This window comes from Echiichthys vipera (assembly GCF_963691815.1).
Source record: "Echiichthys vipera genome assembly, chromosome: 3".
Lineage (NCBI taxonomy): Eukaryota > Metazoa > Chordata > Actinopteri > Perciformes > Trachinidae > Echiichthys > Echiichthys vipera.
Genome location: NC_139828.1, coordinates 661272 through 679857, shown reverse-complemented (window position 1 = coordinate 679857; position 18586 = coordinate 661272). Strand labels below are relative to the sequence as shown.

The 18586-nt window shown below is 52.7% G+C and overlaps 2 protein-coding genes across 4 annotated transcripts in view; one reads left to right on the top strand and one right to left on the bottom strand.

Annotated features, from left to right (window-relative positions):
• sgta (small glutamine rich tetratricopeptide repeat co-chaperone alpha) overlaps positions 1-5980 on the bottom strand; it is a 9298-nt gene extending 3318 nt beyond the window's left edge. For 2 of the 3 annotated variants that reach the window (XM_083940621.1, XM_083940622.1), the window contains exons 1-10: positions 5876-5980; positions 4290-4436; positions 4078-4181; positions 3412-3514; positions 3043-3142; positions 2786-2890; positions 2265-2400; positions 1976-2038; positions 1040-1077; positions 517-864 (exon numbers count right to left, since the gene is read on the bottom strand). In XM_083940621.1, the coding sequence (XP_083796747.1) occupies positions 517-864; positions 1040-1077; positions 1976-2038; positions 2265-2400; positions 2786-2890; positions 3043-3142; positions 3412-3514; positions 4078-4181; positions 4290-4389 (1097 nt within the window). In that variant the 5' untranslated portion in view covers positions 4390-4436; positions 5876-5980. The remainder of the gene's footprint in view (positions 1-516; positions 865-1039; positions 1078-1975; positions 2039-2264; positions 2401-2785; positions 2891-3042; positions 3143-3411; positions 3515-4077; positions 4182-4289; positions 4437-5875) is intronic. The other variant, XM_083940623.1, reaches the window with a different exon arrangement.
• A 2660-nt stretch (positions 5981-8640) lies between these two features.
• Positions 8641-18272, top strand: thop1 (thimet oligopeptidase 1). The gene is made up of 14 exons (XM_083940615.1): positions 8641-8750; positions 9957-10163; positions 10923-11071; positions 11161-11268; positions 11796-11898; positions 12385-12542; positions 13219-13354; positions 13451-13593; positions 13973-14196; positions 14286-14487; positions 14917-15103; positions 15194-15322; positions 15829-15965; positions 17857-18272. Exons 1-14 carry the CDS (start codon positions 8738-8740, stop codon positions 18016-18018), a joined length of 2058 nt encoding a protein of 685 aa, XP_083796741.1. The 5' UTR covers positions 8641-8737; the 3' UTR covers positions 18019-18272.
• The last annotated feature ends 314 nt before the right edge of the window (positions 18273-18586 follow it).

Below are 18586 nucleotides of genomic sequence, written 5' to 3'. Positions count from 1 at the left end.
GCACGCCACACAGCCCCCAACACGCCGCCCAGCCCCCAGCACGCCACACAGCCCCCAGCACGCCGCCCAGCCCCCAACACGCCGCCCAGCATGCCATCCAACACACCAACCAGTCTCCAGCATGCCGTCCAGCACGCAACCCAGCACGCCACCCAGCCCCAAACACGCCACCCGGCCTCCAGCTCGCCGCCCAGCCCCCGACACGCCCCCCCCCCCCCCCCCGACACGCCGCCCAGCCTCCAGCACGCCACCCGGCCTGCAGCACGCCGCCCAGCCCCCGACACCCCCCCCACCACGCCGCCCAGACTCCAGCATGCCGCCATGCCCCCAGCACGGCGCCCAGACTCCAGCATGCCGCCATGCCCCCAGCACGGCGCCCAGCGTTACCAAGAGACGGACAGCGGAACCACGCAGCGTCGCTGAGTTACAGCTAGCATGCTAAGGTTAGCACGGTGAACCCTGATGCTAACGTTAGCTTCTCCCAAAGCGTGCGTGTGTTGGTGTTGAGCTACGTACGCTTGGATCAGTCCGGACAGATCTCCTGCTCCAGCAGCTCCGGCTGCTCCAGCTGCTCCAGGGGGCGCCGCACTTCCTCCAAGACCTCCTCCGAGTCCTGGTCCAAGACCTCCTCCGAGTCCTGGTCCAAGACCTCCTCCGAGTCCTGGTCCAAGACCTCCTCCGAGTCCTGGTCCAAGACCTCCTCCGAGTCCTGGTCCAAGACCTCCTCCGAGTCCTGGTCCAAGACCTCCTCCAAGTCCTGCTCCAAGACCTCCTCCTCCTCCTCCTCCTCCTCCTGCTGCTGCAGCTCCTCCTCCTCCTCCTCCCGGCATCCCCCCGTACGCTCCGGACATCATTCCAGACATGCTGCGACAGAGACGAGACAGGAAGTTCAGCTGGACACCAGAGAAGAACAGAAGGAGGAGGAGGAGGAGGAGAAGAAGAAGAAGAAGAACAGAAGGAGGAGAAGAAGAAGAAGAAGAACAGGAGGAGGAGGAGGAGGAGAGAAGAAGAAGAAGAACAGGAGGAGGAGTGCACTCACAGCTGCTGGACCTGCGGGTTGTTCATCAGAGAGGACGCCTGCGAACACAAACACGTGATTCAAAGCTTTATTAACAAACCCCGAGCAAACAGGAAGCAGTCACCAAAATAAGAGTCTGAAACAGAGTTATTTCATAAACGCGTTCAATATTATTTCTGTGTCATTAAAAGATTTAATAATCTCAAAAGGATTACAAAATAAAGCAACAGGAAGTGAGATTAATCTACAGGAAGTGAGATTAATTTACAGTTAAGAGTAAAGTACCGTATTCTCCGCTCTATAGGAGCACCTAAAAACCTCCACACGTCTCAGTGCTCCTTATAATCCGGTGCTCCTTATATATGGACCAATATTGAGCCACAACAGGTCTCAACTACGGTGAGCAGCCCCCGACTCTATTTTCCCCCGTAGAAGAAGTAACGCGCGGTGCATGTTGAGATATACGACTGCGTGAAGCGTGCCGTTTCATTTCCATGTGTGTGTTTGTGTAAAGAGCCCAAAATGGCTCCTGTTAAGAGACACGCTTACGTCGCAGAGTTTACACTCAAGGCCATTAGTCACGCAGTAGAACACGGGAACAGAGCAGCAGCCAGAGAGTTGAACATGAACCAATCAATGGTGCCGAAGTGCAGGAAGCAACAAGACGACCTGCGCCGAGTAAAGAAGACTAAACAGAGTTTAGAGGGAACAGAGCGAGACGGCTGCAGCTGGAGGACAAACTCCAACAGTGGGTTGTTGAACAGAGAGCAGCAAGTAGAAGAGTCCGTACGATCACTGTTCCACTGAAGGCAACAGCGCTAGCACGCTAACTTAGCATCAATGAGTTTAGAGGCGGTCCTTAACGTGACCCCAGCCTCCACTGTGGCGTCTGTTCTATGACCTCATAATGAGGTCGAAGGTCATGAGACACAAACTGATGAGTGTGGATTTCCTCACCATGTTCATGAAGCCGGGGTTACTGAGCAGCCCGGCCAGGTCCACTCCGCCCATCCCCGCTGTCTGTGACACACACACACACACACACACACACACACACACACACACACACACACACACACACACACACACACACACACACACACACACACACACACACACACACACACACACACACACACACACACACACACACACACACACACACACACACACACACACACACACACGTTTATTTGTGCGCTGGGACGACAGACGCGTCAGATGAAGCTTGTGCGGCCGCTCGTACCGGGCTGGACGTCTCCATCTTCTCCTCGGCGATCTTCAGGTTGCTCTTGTACGTGTCGTTGTCGGGGTCGAGCTCCAGAGCTTTCTTATAGTAAGAGGCCGCTTCTGTGTGTTTGTTGAGGCTGGCCAGAGCCAGGCTGCAGACACAGGGAGAGAGACGGGGTCAGAGACGGGAGGACAGACACGAGACAGAGACAAAGATGAAGTGTCTTAAACTAGCTCCAGTAGCTGGGCTGCTAAGCTAATCACTAGCTGCCAGGCTAATCACTAGCTGCCAGGCTAATCACTAGCTGCCAGGCTAATCACTAGCTGCTAAGCTAATCACTAGCTGCCAGGCTAATCACTAGCTGCTAAGCTAATCACTAGCTGCCAGGCTAATCACTAGCTGCTAAGCTAATCACTAGCTGCTAAGCTAATCACTAGCTGCCAGGCTAATCACTAGCTGCTAAGCTAATCACTAGCTGCCAGGCTAATCACTAGCACCCCCCCCCCCCCGGGAGGAGCTGGAGCAGCGGCTCTTACCCCATGCGCCCGTAGGCTTTGCTGTACGTGGGGTCGATGCTGATGGCCTGTTCACAGTCCTGCACCGCGCCGGCGTAGTTCCCCAGTTTACTGTACGCTGCAGCCCTGCACACACACACACACACACACACGCACACACGCACGTTAAGTTTGAGTCACTAATGTTGCATCGCTGCTTTGTTCCTGCGTGACACAGGAAACAGGAGCAGCGGGCGAGGACACACGTGCACGCTGGATGACGGCGGCGGCGCTCTGACCTGTTGCAGTAGTAGACGGCGTTCTGAGGGTTGATGGCGATGGCCTTGGAGTAAAACTCAACAGCGGCGCCGAAGTTCTCCACCTTCATTTGGTCGTTTCCTGCAGAGGAAACACGTGGAAACGCTCGCTCGTTAGAAACACGTGGAAATCAAAACGTGTCGAGACACACACACACACACACACACACACACACACACACACACACACACACACACACACACACACACACACACACACACACACACACACACACACACACACACACACACACACACACACACACACACACACACACACACACACACACACACACACACACACACACACACACACACACACACACACACACACACACACGTCTCCGTCACCGTCAGTTTTGAGCGTCTCGGCTTCGTCTCGCTGCTGCTCCGTCAGGAAGCTCTCAGGGTGAGGAGGAGCAGAGTTGTTGTTGACCTGGGACTCTGCTGGAAACTGCAACACACACACACACACACACACACACACACACACACACACAGAGAGACAGAGACACACACACACACACACACAGAGAGAGAGACACAGAGAGAGAGAGAGAGAGAGAGAGAGACACACACACACACACACACACACACACACAGAGACACACACACACACACACACAGCAGAGAGAGACACACACACACAGAGAAACACACACACACACACACACACAGAGAACAGAAATTACTCATCATGACAAATAAAAACAATTTTTAAAATGTTTGTTTTCTGAATAGTGTGTGCGTGCGCCTGTCTCTGTGTGTGTGTGTGTGTGTGTGTGTGTGTGTGTGTGTGTGTGCGTGCGTGTGTGTGTGTGCGTGCGTGTGTCTGTGTGTGTGTGTGTGTGTGTGTGTGTCTGTCTGTGTGTGCGTGTGTGCGTGTGTCTGTGTGTGTGTGTGTGTGTGTGCGCGTGTTGTTTGGAGCAAAGTCTGTTTTCAAAGGCGTTCTGAACACGCCTCCTTATTTATTATTATTCATGTTCGTGGTGTGAGAGCGGCGCGGGCGCGTGTTACCGTGGCCGTGGCCGACGCGAAGATCTGCGGTAACGTCAGGGGGACGGCGAGCGTCTGGTCGTCAGTGGAGATTTCAAACGCTGTCTCCAAACACTGAACAGCAACTGCAGAACAAGGAGCGCACGTTACAACACACGCACAAACACACACGCACACGCACACACGCACGCACGCACACACGCACGCACACACACACACACGCACACACACACCTTCCAGACTCTCCTGGGCCCCGGAGCTCAGACCCCCCGACTGCAGCTGCTGCTGCAGGAACTGGAGGACGGAGAAGGCCAGACGCCTGGTGTCTGTCATGGTGACCGAGGGTCAGACGTGTCTGCGCTCGCTGAGGGGGAGAGACCCTGCACACAACAACAACAACAACAACGTCAACGACGATGACAACAACAACAACAACGTCAACGACGACAACAACGTCAGCGATGATGACGACAACAACGTCAGCGATGATGACGACAACAACGTCAATGACGATGACGACCACGACAGTGAGGAGGAGGAAAAACACGTCATTACTTCAGTGTGAAAACAGTAACACACACACAGTCTCTCTCTCACGCACACACACACACACAGTCACACACACAGTCTCTCTCACACTCACACACACACACACACAAACACACAGAGTTTTGAACTGCCTTCTTTATTTTATTTGTATTTATTTATTTTTGTAATATGTTCTTTACTTGCTGATTAAACAGGATTATTGTTATTATTATTATTATTATTATTATTATTATTATTAAACTTAACTTAAACTCGTGTTCAAACCGGAAGGAGAGGAAATGCAAACAACTTTGAGCACGAGCACGGATGTAAATAAAGTTTTTAAAAAAAACAATAACACTGTTGAGCGTTAGCATGGCGAATATTCCAGAAGCTCCGGCTCATGCTAACACTAGCATGAGCTGGAGCTAATCATGCTAAACACCATTAGCTGTTAGCCGTGTCAAAGCTAAGCGTCGCTTTAAACACACTAACAGTAGCATTAGCCGGTGCTAATCATGCTAACACCATTAGCTGTTAGCCGTGTCAAAGCTAAGCGTCGCTTTAAACACACTAACAGTAGCATTAGCCGGTGCTAATCATGCTAACACCATTAGCTGTTAGCCGTGTCAAAGCTAAGCGTCGCTTTAAACACACTAACAGTAGCATTAGCCGGTGCTAATCATGCTAACATCATTAGCTGTTAGCCGTGTCACAGTTAATTCGCTGTTTACCGTAAAAACGCGTAGAGAGTGAAGCTAACTCGGTCTCCTCCCCGTGACTCGAGTGTCAGGAGGTCGATCATGAGGGAAACAGCCCGAGTGGAGGAAAACAAGCTTTGGGGTAAATCGGCATAAAGTTGATTCATCTGGCAGCAACTCCTCTCAACAGAACGTCACTTAAACGTCTCATTTCTTCGCGCTCCGTGACTGGGAAGTGACAGCTAAAGTGCGAGGCTGGCTCAAAAAAACAAGAGCTGTGTTAAAATAAACGGAACTATGTGAATTAAAGGTCGGCCGAACTGAAGGGTGGTTAATGACGGTTAAGTTAAAGTCCTAACTTCTGTCCCTGCGTGTTTGTGCGTGACTCAGAGTGACGTCGTGTTGAATTGCGGGAGTTGTGAACGGGGTTTGGCGTGACGCGTTCTCCGCACCGCGAATGCTAACGGCTAGCGAGTTAGCTGCTCACAGTCCGCTGACCGAAGCGGCGCTGACGCGTGATAAACACGTCACGCTGCCTAATCAAGCACGAGGACATAATAATCATAATAAGAACGTGTTTGATGTCCTACCGGCTGTCTCCGTGTCTCCGGTGAGGATCAGCCCGGTAACGGAGGAGTTCACGGTAGCTGCGCTGCTTCAGGAACCGTCATGCAGCTAATTAGCCTGTCGCGTTGGTTATGTCGTCACACGTAGGCGCCGTTTCGTGACGGCGTCAAGTTAAAACAGGAAACGAATTGATGTTTGGTAAACATGCTTTCAGAATAAAAGCATCAGAAACTTGGACCTACACCTGTTACCAGTGATGCAGCCGGGGGTTAAAGTGTCCTCTAGGAGCATAAACGTGTGCTAAAGTGTCCTCTAGGAGCATAAACGTGTGTTAAAGTGTCCTCTAGGAGCATAAACGTGTGCTAAAGTGTCCTCTAGGAGCATAAACGTGTGTTAAAGTGTCCTCTAGGAGCATAAACGTGTGCTAAAGTGTCCTCTAGGAGCATAAATGTGTGTTAAAGTGTCCTCTAGGAGCATAAACATGTGTTAAAGTAGGAGCATAAACGTGTGCTAAAGTGTCCTCTAGGAGCATAAACGTGTGCTAAAGTGTCCTCTAGGACCATAAATGTGTGTTAAAGTGTCCTCTAGGAGCATAAACGTGTGTTAAAGTGTCCTCTAGGAGCATAAACGTGTGCTAAAGTGTCCTCTAGGAGCATAAACGTGTGCTAAAGTGTCCTCTAGGAGCATGAACGTGTGTTAAAGTGTCCTCTAGGAGCATAAACGTGTGTTAAAGTGTCCTCTAGGAGCATAAACGTGTGCTAAAGTGTCCTCTAGGAGCATGAACGTGTGCTAAAGTGTCCTCTAGGAGCATAAATGTGTGTTAAAGTGTCCTCTAGGAGCATAAATGTGTGTTAAAGTGTCCTCTAGGAGCATAAACGTGTGTTAAAGTGTCCTCTAGGAGCATAAACGTGTGTTAAAGTGTCCTCTAGGAGCATAAACGTGTGCTTAAGTGTCCTCTAGGAGCATAAACGTGTGTTAAAGTGTCCTCTAGGAGCATAAACGTGTGTTAAAGTGTCCTCTAGGAGCATAAATGTGTGTTAAAGTGTCCTCTAGGAGCATAAACGTGTGCTAAAGTGTCCTCTAGGAGCATAAACGTGTGTTAAAGTGTCCTCTAGGAGCATAAACGTGTGTTAAAGTGTCCTCTAGGAGCATAAACGTGTGTTAGAGTGTCCTCTAGGAGCATAAACGTGTGTTAAAGTGTCCTCTAGGAGGATAAACGTGTGTTAAAGTGTCCTCTAGGAACATAAACGTGTGTTAAAGTGTCCTCTAGGAACATAAACGTGTGCTAAAGTGTCCTCTAGGAGCAGAAACGTGTGCTAAAGTGTCCTCTAGGAGCATAAACGTGTGTAAAAGTGTCCTCTAGGAGCATAAACGTGTGTTAAAGTGTCCTCTAGGAGCCTAAACGTGTGTTAAAGTGTCCTCTAGGAGGATAAACGTGTGTTAAAGTGTCCTCTAGGAACATAAACGTGTGTTAAAGTGTCCTCTAGGAGCATAAACGTGTGCTAAAGTGTCCTCTAGGAGCATAAACGTGTGTAAAAGTGTCCTCTAGGAGCATAAACGTGTGTTAAAGTGTCCTCTAGGAGCATAAACGTGTGTTAAAGTGTCCTCTAGGAGCATAAACGTGTGCTAAAGTGTCCTCTAGGAGCATAAACGTGTGCTAAAGTGTCCTCTAGGAGCATAAACGTGTTAAAGTGTCCTCTAGGTGCATAAACGTGTGTTAAAGTGTCCTCTAGGAGCATAAACGTGTGCTAAAGTGTCCTCTAGGAGCATAAACGTGTGTTAAAGTGTCCTCTAGGAGCATAAACATGTGCTAAAGTGTCCTCTAGGAGCATAAACGTGTGCTAAAGTGTCCTCTAGGAGCATAAACGTGTGTTAAAGTGTCCTCTAGGAGCATAAACGTGTGTTAAAGTGTCCTCTAGGAGCATAAACGTGTGTTAAAGTGTCCTCTAGGAGCATAAACGTGTGCTAAAGTGTCCTCTAGGAGCATAAACGTGTGTTAAAGTGTCCTCTAGGAGCATAAACGTGTGTTAAAGTGTCCTCTAGGAACATAAACATGTGCTAAAGTGTCCTCTAGGAGCATAAACGTGTGTTAAAGTGTCCTCTAGGAGCATAAACGTGTGTTAAAGTGTCCTCTAGGAGCATAAACGTGTGCTAAAGTGTCCTCTAGGAGCATAAACGTGTGTTAAAGTGTCCTCTAGGAGCATAAACGTGTGTTAAAGTGTCCTCTAGGAGCATAAACGTGTGTTAAAGTGTCCTCTAGGAACATAAACGTGTGCTAAAGTGTCCTCTAGGAGCATAAACGTGTGTTAAAGTGTCCTCTAGGAGCATAAACCTGTGCTAAAGTGTCCTCTAGGAGCATAAACGTGTGTTAAAGTGTCCTCTAGGAGCATAAACGTGTGCTAAAGTGTCCTCTAGGAGCATAAACGTGTGTTAAAGTGTCCTCTAGGAGCATAAACGTGTGTTAAAGTGTCCTCTAGGAGCATAAACGTGTGTTAAAGTGTCCTCTAGGAGCATAAACGTATGTTAAAGTGTCCTCTAGGAGCATAAACGTGTGTTAAAGTGTCCTCTAGGAGCATAAACGTGTGTTAAAGTGTCCTCTAGGAGCATAAACGTGTGTTAAAGTGTCCTCTAGGAGCATAAACGTGTGTTAAAGTGTCCTCTAGGAGCGTAAACGTGTGTTAAAGTGTCCTCTAGGAGCATAAACGTGTCGCGTTCAGTCCTCCACACTTCTTCGTGGGTGTTTTATTTTGAAAGCCCAGAGCAGGAGTGCGGTTCTTCTTCTGCGGCAGCTTTATCGGTCCCGCACAGCGCCGCCTGACAGACACAGACCCGCACCGACCGAACCGGACCGGACCGGACTGACCCTTCATTAGAGACCTGAGACCATGGGCCCGACAGGTGAGCGCCGCCCCGCTGTTTGCACGTCTGACCCGCTCGGGTGAACGGGACTCGTCCGCGTGGGCGCCATGTTTCCTCCCGGTGTTAAAGCGCCCTGAACACGGAGGCGGGGTTAGCGTCAGCGCTAGCGTTAGCATGCTGCTAACCCACTGGGTTTAACGGAGGCTGTTAGCTTCAGCGCTAGCGTTAGCATGCTGCTAACCCACTGGGTTTAACGGAGGCTGTTAGCTTCAGCGCTAGCGTTAGCATGCTGCTAACCCACTGGGTGTAACGGAGGCTGTTAGCTTCAGCGATAGCGTTAGCATGCTGCTAACCCACTGGGTTTAACGGAGGCTGTTAGCTTCAGCGCTAGCGTTAGCATGCTGCTAACCCAGTGTGTATTACACAGGGATAACAGGTTAAATGCTATAGTTTAACTGAATATTAGAGAATTATTTAAAATAAGTAAACGAAATAACAACAAAATGTAATTATTTAAATAATATATATATATGGACTCCTCACCTGTCCTCCTCCTCCTCTCACCTGTCCTCCTCTCACCTGTCCTCCTCCTCTCACCTGTCCTCCTCTCACCTGTCCTCCTCTCACCTGTCCTCCTCCTCCTCTCACCTGTCCTCCTCCTCCTCTCACCTGTCCTCCTCTCACCTGTCCTCCTCTCACCTGTCCTCCTCCTCTCACCTGTCCTCCTCCTCTCACCTGTCCTCCTCCTCCTGCTCACCTGTCCTCCTCTCACCTGTCCTCCTCCTCCTCTCACCTGTCCTCCTCTCACCTGTCCTCCTCCTCCTCTCACCTGTCCTCCTCTCACCTGTCCTCCTCCTCTCACCTGTCCTCCTGCTCACCTGTCCTCCTCTCACCTGTCCTCCTCCTCTCACCTGTCCTCCTCCTCTCACCTGTCCTCCTCCTCTCACCTGTCCTCCTGCTCACCTGTCCTCCTCTCACCTGTCCTCCTCCTCTCACCTGTCCTCCTGCTCACCTGTCCTCCTCTCACCTGTCCTCCTCTCACCTGTCCTCCTCTCACCTGTCCCGTCCTCCTCTCACCTGTCCTCCTGCTCACCTGTCCTCCTGCTCACCTGTCCTCCTGCTCACCTGTCCTCCTCCTCTCACCTGTCCTCCTGCTCTCACCTGTCCTCCTGCTCACCTGTCCTCCTCCTGCTCACCTGTCCTCCTCCTGCTCACCTGTCCTCTGCCCCGCCCCCTGGTGTCCAGGTGAGGTGGTGTTTGGCAGCCCGGCGCCGGTCTGCGCTGAGAACCGTCTGCGCTGGGACCTGACCCCGGAGCAGATCCAGCAGCTCTCAGACGAGCTCGTGTCCAGCACCAAGAAGGTGTACGACGGCGTGGGGGCGCTGGACCTGGGCGCCGTCACCTTCCAGAACACGCTGAAGGCGCTCGCCGACGTGGAGGTGGAGTACACCGGTGAGTGTCGGCCAATCAGCTTCTCTGCTGCGTGTGCTGAGGACAGGCGGCCATGTTTAGGGTTTCATCCAAACACAGCAGCTCAGAGTTCAGTCAGGAAGAAAAATCTAAATGTGATCAAATAATTATTAAAAATCCATCAAAGAGAAACGCAAATCATTGGAAATGTGAGCGGACTTCCTGTCTTTAAAACACCCGAGCGCACGTGAAGCCGAGCGCACGTGAAGCCGAGCGCACGTGAAGCCGAGCGCACGGCGTCCATTGTGCTCTGGAGCTGAGTCGGCAGAATGAGGTAGTGAAGAGAAAAGACGAGTCAGCGGTTTGGAGAGAAACGAGCTGAAGCAGCGACAACAGAGACGAGCGTTTGTGTGGAGGCAGCTGAAAACAGCACGCCACGCACGCCACCACCACGCCCCCCTGCTGCTGCTGCTGCTGCTGCAGGACGCCGTTAAAACTGCAACAATAAATATAAATCAATCTGTTTAATGACAAAATTATAAAATTGTTATTACACCTGTCTGACCCCGCCCCTCTCACCTGTCTGACCCCGCCCCTCTCACCTGTCTGACCCCGCCCCTCTCACCTGTCTCGTCTGTCTGACCCCGCCCCTCTCATCTGTCTGGTCCCGCCCCTCTCTGTCTGACCCCGCCCCTCTCACCTGTCTGACCCTGCCCCTCTCACCTGTCTGACCCCGCCCCTCTCACCTGTCTGACCCTGCCCCTCTCACCTGTCTGACCCCGCCCCTCTCACCTGTCTCAGTCCAGAGGAACATGTTGGACTTCCCGCAGCACGTCTCTTCCTGTAAGGAGGTCCGAGCGGCGAGCACCGAGGCCGACAAGCGCCTGTCGGAGTTCGACGTGGAGATGAGCATGAGGGAGGACGTCTACCTGAGGATCGTGGCTCTGCAGGTGAGCAGACGCACGGGCGCACACACGCACGCACAGACGCACGGGTGTGGGGCTGACGTGGCGTTGGCTCTCTGTTCTTGTGTCTGCAGAAGAAGATGGAGGGCGGCAGCATGAGCGCGGAGTCCCGGCGTTACATGGAGCGGCTGATCGCACTGGGGCGGAGGAACGGCCTGCACCTGCCCAAGGACACGCAAGAGGTGCCGTCTTCAGCGACTCACGGGGAAATCAGATATTAGGGTCAGGGGCCGGGATCAGGGGCTGGGGTCAGGGGCTGGGATCAGGGGGCAGGGATCAGGGGCCGGGATCAGGGGCCGGGATCAGGGTCAGGGGCCGGGGTCAGGGGCTGGGATCAGGGGCCGGGGGCAGGGATCATGGGCCGGGGTCAGGGGCTAGGGTCAGGGGCTGGGGTCAGGGATCAGGGGCCGGGATCAGGGGGCAGGGATCAGGGGCCGGGGTCAGGGATCAGGGGCCGGGATCAGGGGGCAGGGATCAGGGGCCGGGGTCAGGGGCAGGGATCAGGGGCCGGGGGCAGGGATCAGGGGCCGGGGTCAGGGGCCGGGATCAGGGGGCAGGGATCAGGGGCCGGGGTCAGGGGTCAGGGGCTGGGATCAGGGGCCGGGGTCAGGGGCCGGGATCAGGGGCCGGGGTCAGGGGCCGGCGGACTGAAGTCCCCGCCTCTCATCATAAATATTATTAATATGAACTCTTCACGCTGCTGTCACAGGAGATCAAGACCATCAAGAAGAAGCTGAGCAACCTGTGCATCGACTTCAACAAGAACCTGAACGAGGACACCACCAGTCTGTCCTTCAGCAGAGACCAGCTGGGTGAGTCCTGGACCGGGACGGATGGACTGACTGTGAGTCCTGGACCAGGACGGACAGACTGACTGTGAGTCCTGGACCGGTACGGACAGTGTGGGTCCTGGACTGGGACGGACTGACGGTGTGGGTCCTGGACCGTGATGGACGGACTGTGTGAGTCCTGGACTGGGACAGACTGACGGTATGAGTCCTGGACCGGGACGGACGGACTGACGGTATAAGTCCTGGACCGGGACGGACAGACTGTGTGAGTCCTGGACTGGGACAGACTGACGGTATGAGTCCTGGACCGGGACGGACGGACTGACGGTATAAGTCCTGGACCGGGACGGACAGACTGTGTGAGTCCTGGACTGGGACAGACTGACGGTATGAGTCCTGGACCGGGAGGGACAGACTGACGGTATGAGTCCTGGAGCAGGACGGTTTGACGGTGTGGGTCCGGTCCTGGGCTCCTCTCTGTGTATTAACCCCCTGTGGCGGTTGCAGGCGGCCTCCCCGAGGACTTCCTGAGCGCTCTGGAGAAGGACGGCGAGCAGCTGAAGGTCACCCTGAAGTACCCGCACTACTTCCCCACCATGAAGAAATGCTTCGTCCCAGAAACACGCCGTCAGCTGGAGGAGGCGTTCAACTCCCGCTGCAAAGAGGTGAGACAGGAAGTGGACCCCCGTCCGTCACTCCCTGGGTGTTTCTTCTGAAATGGTTCTGATTCTAAAGGAAAACCAGCAGGTCCGAGGTTTGAATGCTCACACTAAAGGGTCCTCTGGTCCTGGTCCTGGTCCTGGATCTTAAATCTCTGCGTCCACAGGAAACCAGGTGCAGCGGCTCCAAGCGCTGTAGTACCCATGCCAGGCCTGGAGGTGCCTGGAACCAGACCGAACCAGACTGAACCAGACCGAACCAGGCTGAACCAGACAGAACCAGACCGAACCAGACCGAACCAGACCGAACTAGACTGAACCAGACTGAACCAGACAGAACCAGACAGAACCAGACCGAACCAGACCGAACTAGACTGAACCAGACTGAACCAGACTGAACCAGACCGAACCAGGCCGAACCAGGCTGAACCAGGCTGAACCAGACTGAACCAGACCGAACCAGACCGAACTAGACTGAACCAGACTGAACCAGACTGAACCAGACAGAACCAGACAGAACCAGACCGAACCAGACCGAACTAGACTGAACCAGACTGAACCAGACTGAACCAGACCGAACCAGGCCGAACCAGGCTGAACCAGGCTGAACCAGACTGAACCAGACCGAACCAGACCGAACCAGGCTGTACCAGACTCTGAACCAGAGTTTGTGTGTCTTCAGGAGAACTCGGCCATCCTGAAGGAGCTGGTGGCGCTCCGGGCCCAGAAGAGCTCCCTGCTGGGCTTCAGCACGCACGCCGACTTCGTCCTGGAGATGAACATGGCCAAGTCTGGGCAGAAGGTCGCGGGCTTCCTGGGTGAGGAACAGACCGACCCCCGTGTTGAGACTCAGGGTTCAGGTGCTCCGTGACACTGAAGGGAACCCCCCCCCCCCCTCTGCTGTGTTGTTTCAGAGGAGCTGGCTCGCAAGCTGAAGCCTCTGGGCGACGAAGAGCGCGCGGTCATCCTCAAACTGAAGGAGAAGGAGTGTCAGAAGAGAAGTCTGCCTTTCAACGGAGAGCTGCACGCCTGGGACACCCGCTACTTCATGACCCAGGTAAGAGCTGCACGCCTGGGACACCTGATACTTCATGACCCAGGTAAGAGCTGCACGCCTGGGACACCTGATACTTCATGACCCAGGTAAGAGCTGCACGCCTGGGACACCCGGTACTTCATGACCCAGGTAAGAGCTGCACGCCTGGGACACCCGGTACTTCCTGACCCAGGTCAGAGCTGCAGCCCTGGGTCACCTGCTCCTTCCTGACCCAGGTCAGAGCTGCAGCCCTGGGTCACCTGCTCCTTCCTGACCCAGGTCAGAGCTGCAGGGCCGTTCAGGGTCAGAGCAGTAGTTGACTTCAACAAAAGAAAACAGCTGAGACATTATTGGTTGATTAACTATTTCTTCCTCTTCCTCCTCTTCCTCCTCTTCTCAGGTGGAGGAGACCCAGTACGCGGTGGATCAGAACCAGTTGAAGGAGTACTTCCCGATGGAGGTGGTGACTCAGGGTCTGTTGGGCATCTACCAGGAGCTTCTGGGTCTGTCCTTTGAGCTGGTGAGCGGCGCCGCCGTGTGGCACCCTGACGTCACTCTGTACTGCGTGAAGGACGGCAGCAGCGGGCAGACGGTGGGCCAGTTCTACCTGGACCTGCACCCCAGGTGAGGCCTCGTCGGGGCCACAGAGAGCCGCCTTGTTGTTGAGGCTGAACGATTCCAGGCGTCCTCAGTGTCTTCTGTCGTCCCTGCAGGGAGGGGAAGTACGGTCACGCCGCCTGCTTCGGCCTGCAGCCCGGCTGCCTGCTGCCCGACGGCACGCGTCAGATGTCGGTGGCGGCCATGGTGGCCAACTTCAGCAAGCCCACGGCCGACGCCCCGTCGCTCCTGCAGCACGACGAGGTGGAGACGTACTTCCACGAGTTCGGACACGTCATGCACCAACTGTGCGCCGAGGTCAGACTCTCTCTCTCGCCTCTTCTCGAGCGTCTCGTACGAGCGTCCTGGGTGTTTAGATCCACTAGTGAGAGTCGCCGCTCACACTGGAACACCAACGTCAGGTCACTGTGAGAATGAGTTTCTGTGAAACACACTGAGAAATGGAATTTCTTTCATGTTATTGTACTTTTACATCAAGAGGAAGGTTCGATTCCCCAGAACGATGCTGTCAAATCAATAAATAAGGTCGAAGATGTACAAAATTTAAGCACCAGGAGGTAAAAAGGCACTAAAATAACAGTAAAGGCATTAGCGTTAGCACCATTAGCAAACATTTGCATATTTGTGCCTGGGATCAGAACTGTCTGACGTACCGCAGCAGAATGCGTCTCCTGATTGGCTGCGACCACTTCCTGTCAGCTGGCTCTGAGTGTCCTGTGTTTGCAGGCGGACTACGCCATGTTCAGCGGGACGCACGTGGAGCGGGACTTTGTGGAGGCTCCGTCTCAGATGTTGGAGAACTGGGTTTGGGAGACGGAGCCTCTGCAGAGGATGTCCAAGCACTACAAGACGGGCAACGCCATCCCAGAGGAGCTGCTGGACAAACTCATCAAGTCCCGCCTCGCCAACACCGGTGCGTAGCAGCTCCGTCGCCGGCCGTCACTCTGAATAATGCTGACGAGATAAACGGGTGATTAAAGAAGTGAGTGTGACCCTCCTGCAGGTCTGTTCAACCTGAGGCAGATCGTTCTGGCTAAAGTGGATCAGGCTCTGCACACCAGGACCGGGCTGGACGCCGCAGAGGAGTACGGGCGCCTCTGTCAGGAGGTGCTGGGAATCCCCGCTTCAGCAGGTCACTTTCATTCCAACGCATCAGACGCACGGGTTTAAAATCTGGTTGTTCAGGGTCGAAAACATTCAGAGTAAAAACGTTAAAGGTTGAATATGTAGAACGATCAGAGCAGCTCCATCTAGAGTCTCCAGATCGTCGTCTCAACAACAAAAAAGAAGTCCAGCAGTGGGGTTGCCAGGTTGGTCAGACCCGGCCCAGCAGTGGGGTTGCCAGGTTGGTCAGACCCGGCCCAGTAGCTCCAGGAGACCGGAGTCTGTTTGAGCCTGTTTGAACCCGTCCCCTCCAGAAAACCACAGCATCAAAACAAGGATTAAAGGAGTTTGACTGACAGTTAGCGTTAGCCGTTAGCGTTAGCCGCTCCAGCTAAGTGCAGATGAAAGTGATGTTAGCATCCAGGAGCAGCATAGCCATGTGGGTTAGTTAAAGAGGATCCAGGACCAGCAGACCCTTGCTGCCGCCTGGTTTCCACGACGTCTCTGACCTTTGACCTCTCCGTCTCTCTGCAGGAACAAACATGCCGGCGACCTTCGGGCACCTGGCGGGCGGTTACGACGCTCAGTACTACGGTTACCTGTGGAGCGAGGTGTTCTCCATGGACATGTTCTTCGCTCGCTTCAAACAGGAGGGAATCATGAACCCGAAGGTCCGAGCTCAGGAAATACAATAACGCATCAACTTACTTTACTCTGGGCTCAGTGGGACATTAACAGACTTTGTACTGGGCTCAGTGGGACATTAACAGACTTTACACTGGGCTCAGTGGACATTAACAGACTTTACACTGGGCTCAGTGGACATTAACAGACTTTACACTGGGCTCAGTGGACATTAACAGGCTTTACACTGGGCTCAGTGGGACATTAACAGGCTTTACACTGGGCTCAGTGGACATTAACAGGCTTTACACTGGGCTCAGTGGGACATTAACAGGCTTTACACTGGGCTCAGGGGACATTAACAGGCTTTACACTGGGCTCAGTGGGACATAAACAGACTTTACACTGGGCTCAGTGGGACATTAACAGACTTTACACTGGGCTCAGTGGGACATTAACAGACTTTACACTGGGCTCAGTGGACATTAACAGACTTTACACGGGGCTCAGTGGGACATTAGCAGACTTTACACTGGGCTCAGTGGGACATCGACAGGCTTTACACTGGGCTCAGTGGGACATTAACAGACTTTACACTGGGCTCAGTGGACATTAACAGACTTTACACTGTGCTCAGTGGGACATTAACAGACTTTACACTGGGCTCAGTGGGACATTAGCAGACTTTACACTGGGCTCAGTGGACATTAACAGACTTTACACTGGGCTCAGTGGACATTAACAGACTTTGTACTGGGCTCAGTGGACATTAACAGACTTTGTACTGGGCTCAGTGGACATTAACAGACTTTACACTGGGCTCAGTGGACATTAACAGGCTTTACACTGTGCTCAGTGGGACATTAACAGACTTTACACTGGGCTCAGTGGGACATTAGCAGACTTTACACTGGGCTCAGTGGACATTAACAGACTTTACACTGGGCTCAGTGGACATTAACAGACTTTGTACTGGGCTCAGTGGACATTAACAGACTTTGTACTGGGCTCAGTGGACATTAACAGACTTTACACTGGGCTCAGTGGACATTAACAGACTTTACACTGGGCTCAGTGGACATTAACAGACTTTACACTGGGCTCAGTGGGACATTAACAGACTTTACACTGGGCTCAGTGGGACATTAACAGACTTTACACTGGGCTCAGTGGGACATTAACAGGCTTTACACTGGGCTCAGTGGACATTAACAGACTTTACACTGGGCTCAGTAGACATTAACAGACTTTACACTGGGCTCAGTGGACATTAACAGACTTTACACTGGGCTCTGTGGACATTAACAGACTTTACACTGGGCTCAGTGGGACATTAACAGACTTTACACTGGGCTCAGTGGACATTAACAGACTTTACACTGGGCTCAGTGGACATTAACAGACTTTACACTGGGCTCAGTGGGACATTTACAGACTTTACACTGGGCTCAGTGGACATTAACAGACTTTACACTGGGCTCAGTGGACACTAACAGACTTTACACTGGGCTCAGTGGACACTAACAGACTTTACACTGGGCTCAGTGGACATTAACAGACTTTACACTGGGCTCAGTGGGACATTAACAGGCTTTACACTGGGCTCAGTGGACATTAACAGACTTTACACTGGGCTCAGTGGGACATTAACAGACTTTACACTGGGCTCAGTGGGACATTAACAGACTTTACACTGGGCTCAGTGGACATTAACAGGCTTTACACTGGGCTCAGTGGGACATTTACAGACTTTACACTGGGCTCAGTGGACATTAACAGACTTTACACTGGGCTCAGTGGACATTAACAGGCTTTACACTGGGCTCAGTGGGACATTTACAGACTTTACACTGGGCTCAGTGGGACATTAACAGACGTTGTATTGTTCGTTGTCTTCTGTCTGACGGTGAATTCTCTGTCTCCTGATTGGTCCCCCAGGTGGGTCTGGACTACAGGAAGTTCATCCTGCGGCCCGGCGGCTCTGAGGACGCCGCCGAGATGCTGAGGAAGTTCCTCGGGCGTGAACCCAAACAGGAAGCGTTCTTGCTGAGCAAAGGACTGACGGTGGAGCAGGACGCCGGCACGCCGTGTCCCTGCTGACCAATCACAGCAGCCGACTCCGCCCCCTTCCTTGCCTCGGGAACAGCGGACTGAAGACAGTGGACTGAGGTTTTCTAGAAAAACAGTGAAATGTTCCCCAACGTGGAAAAAACTGAGCATAAATAAAATGATTTGATGAAAGAAACCGTGTGACGAGTCGATCTCTGCGGCCGCCGCTGTGGATCAGAACCTCAGACAACCGATCCCATTTCAATTCAGTGCCAAGAAGCTTCTTAGGGAAATGGACAGGAGTGCTGTTGAGGCTGGCATGTAAAGTCATAAAGACAATGAATGGTCCATATGTCTGGAGTTGCAGCTGTGTGCCCCTCACCTTAAGAGCTGTAACTCATTGTAACTCGTTGTATTTTGGAACCAGCGAAAGTAAATAAAGAGAAAGGGTTCGGCAGAGAGAACTTCAGAGCGGCAGGAGGTTGTAACTGAACACATCTCTGTCCGTTCTCCCTGCAAGTAAAACATAGAACTCTTGTCTTTCTCTCTTTTGTTAAGTTTTGGGTGTTTTAGGTTTGAACCTGACACCTGTACATGGCTTAGGTAGTTTGGCATGACC

Coding starts and splice junctions, on each gene's coding strand:
- thop1 (XM_083940615.1), top strand. Junction 14,197..14,285: donor TACCTGGACCTGCACCCCAG/GTGAGGCCTCGT, acceptor TCGTCCCTGCAG/GGAGGGGAAGTACGGTCACG. Junction 15,104..15,193: donor GTCCCGCCTCGCCAACACCG/GTGCGTAGCAGC, acceptor ACCCTCCTGCAG/GTCTGTTCAACCTGAGGCAG.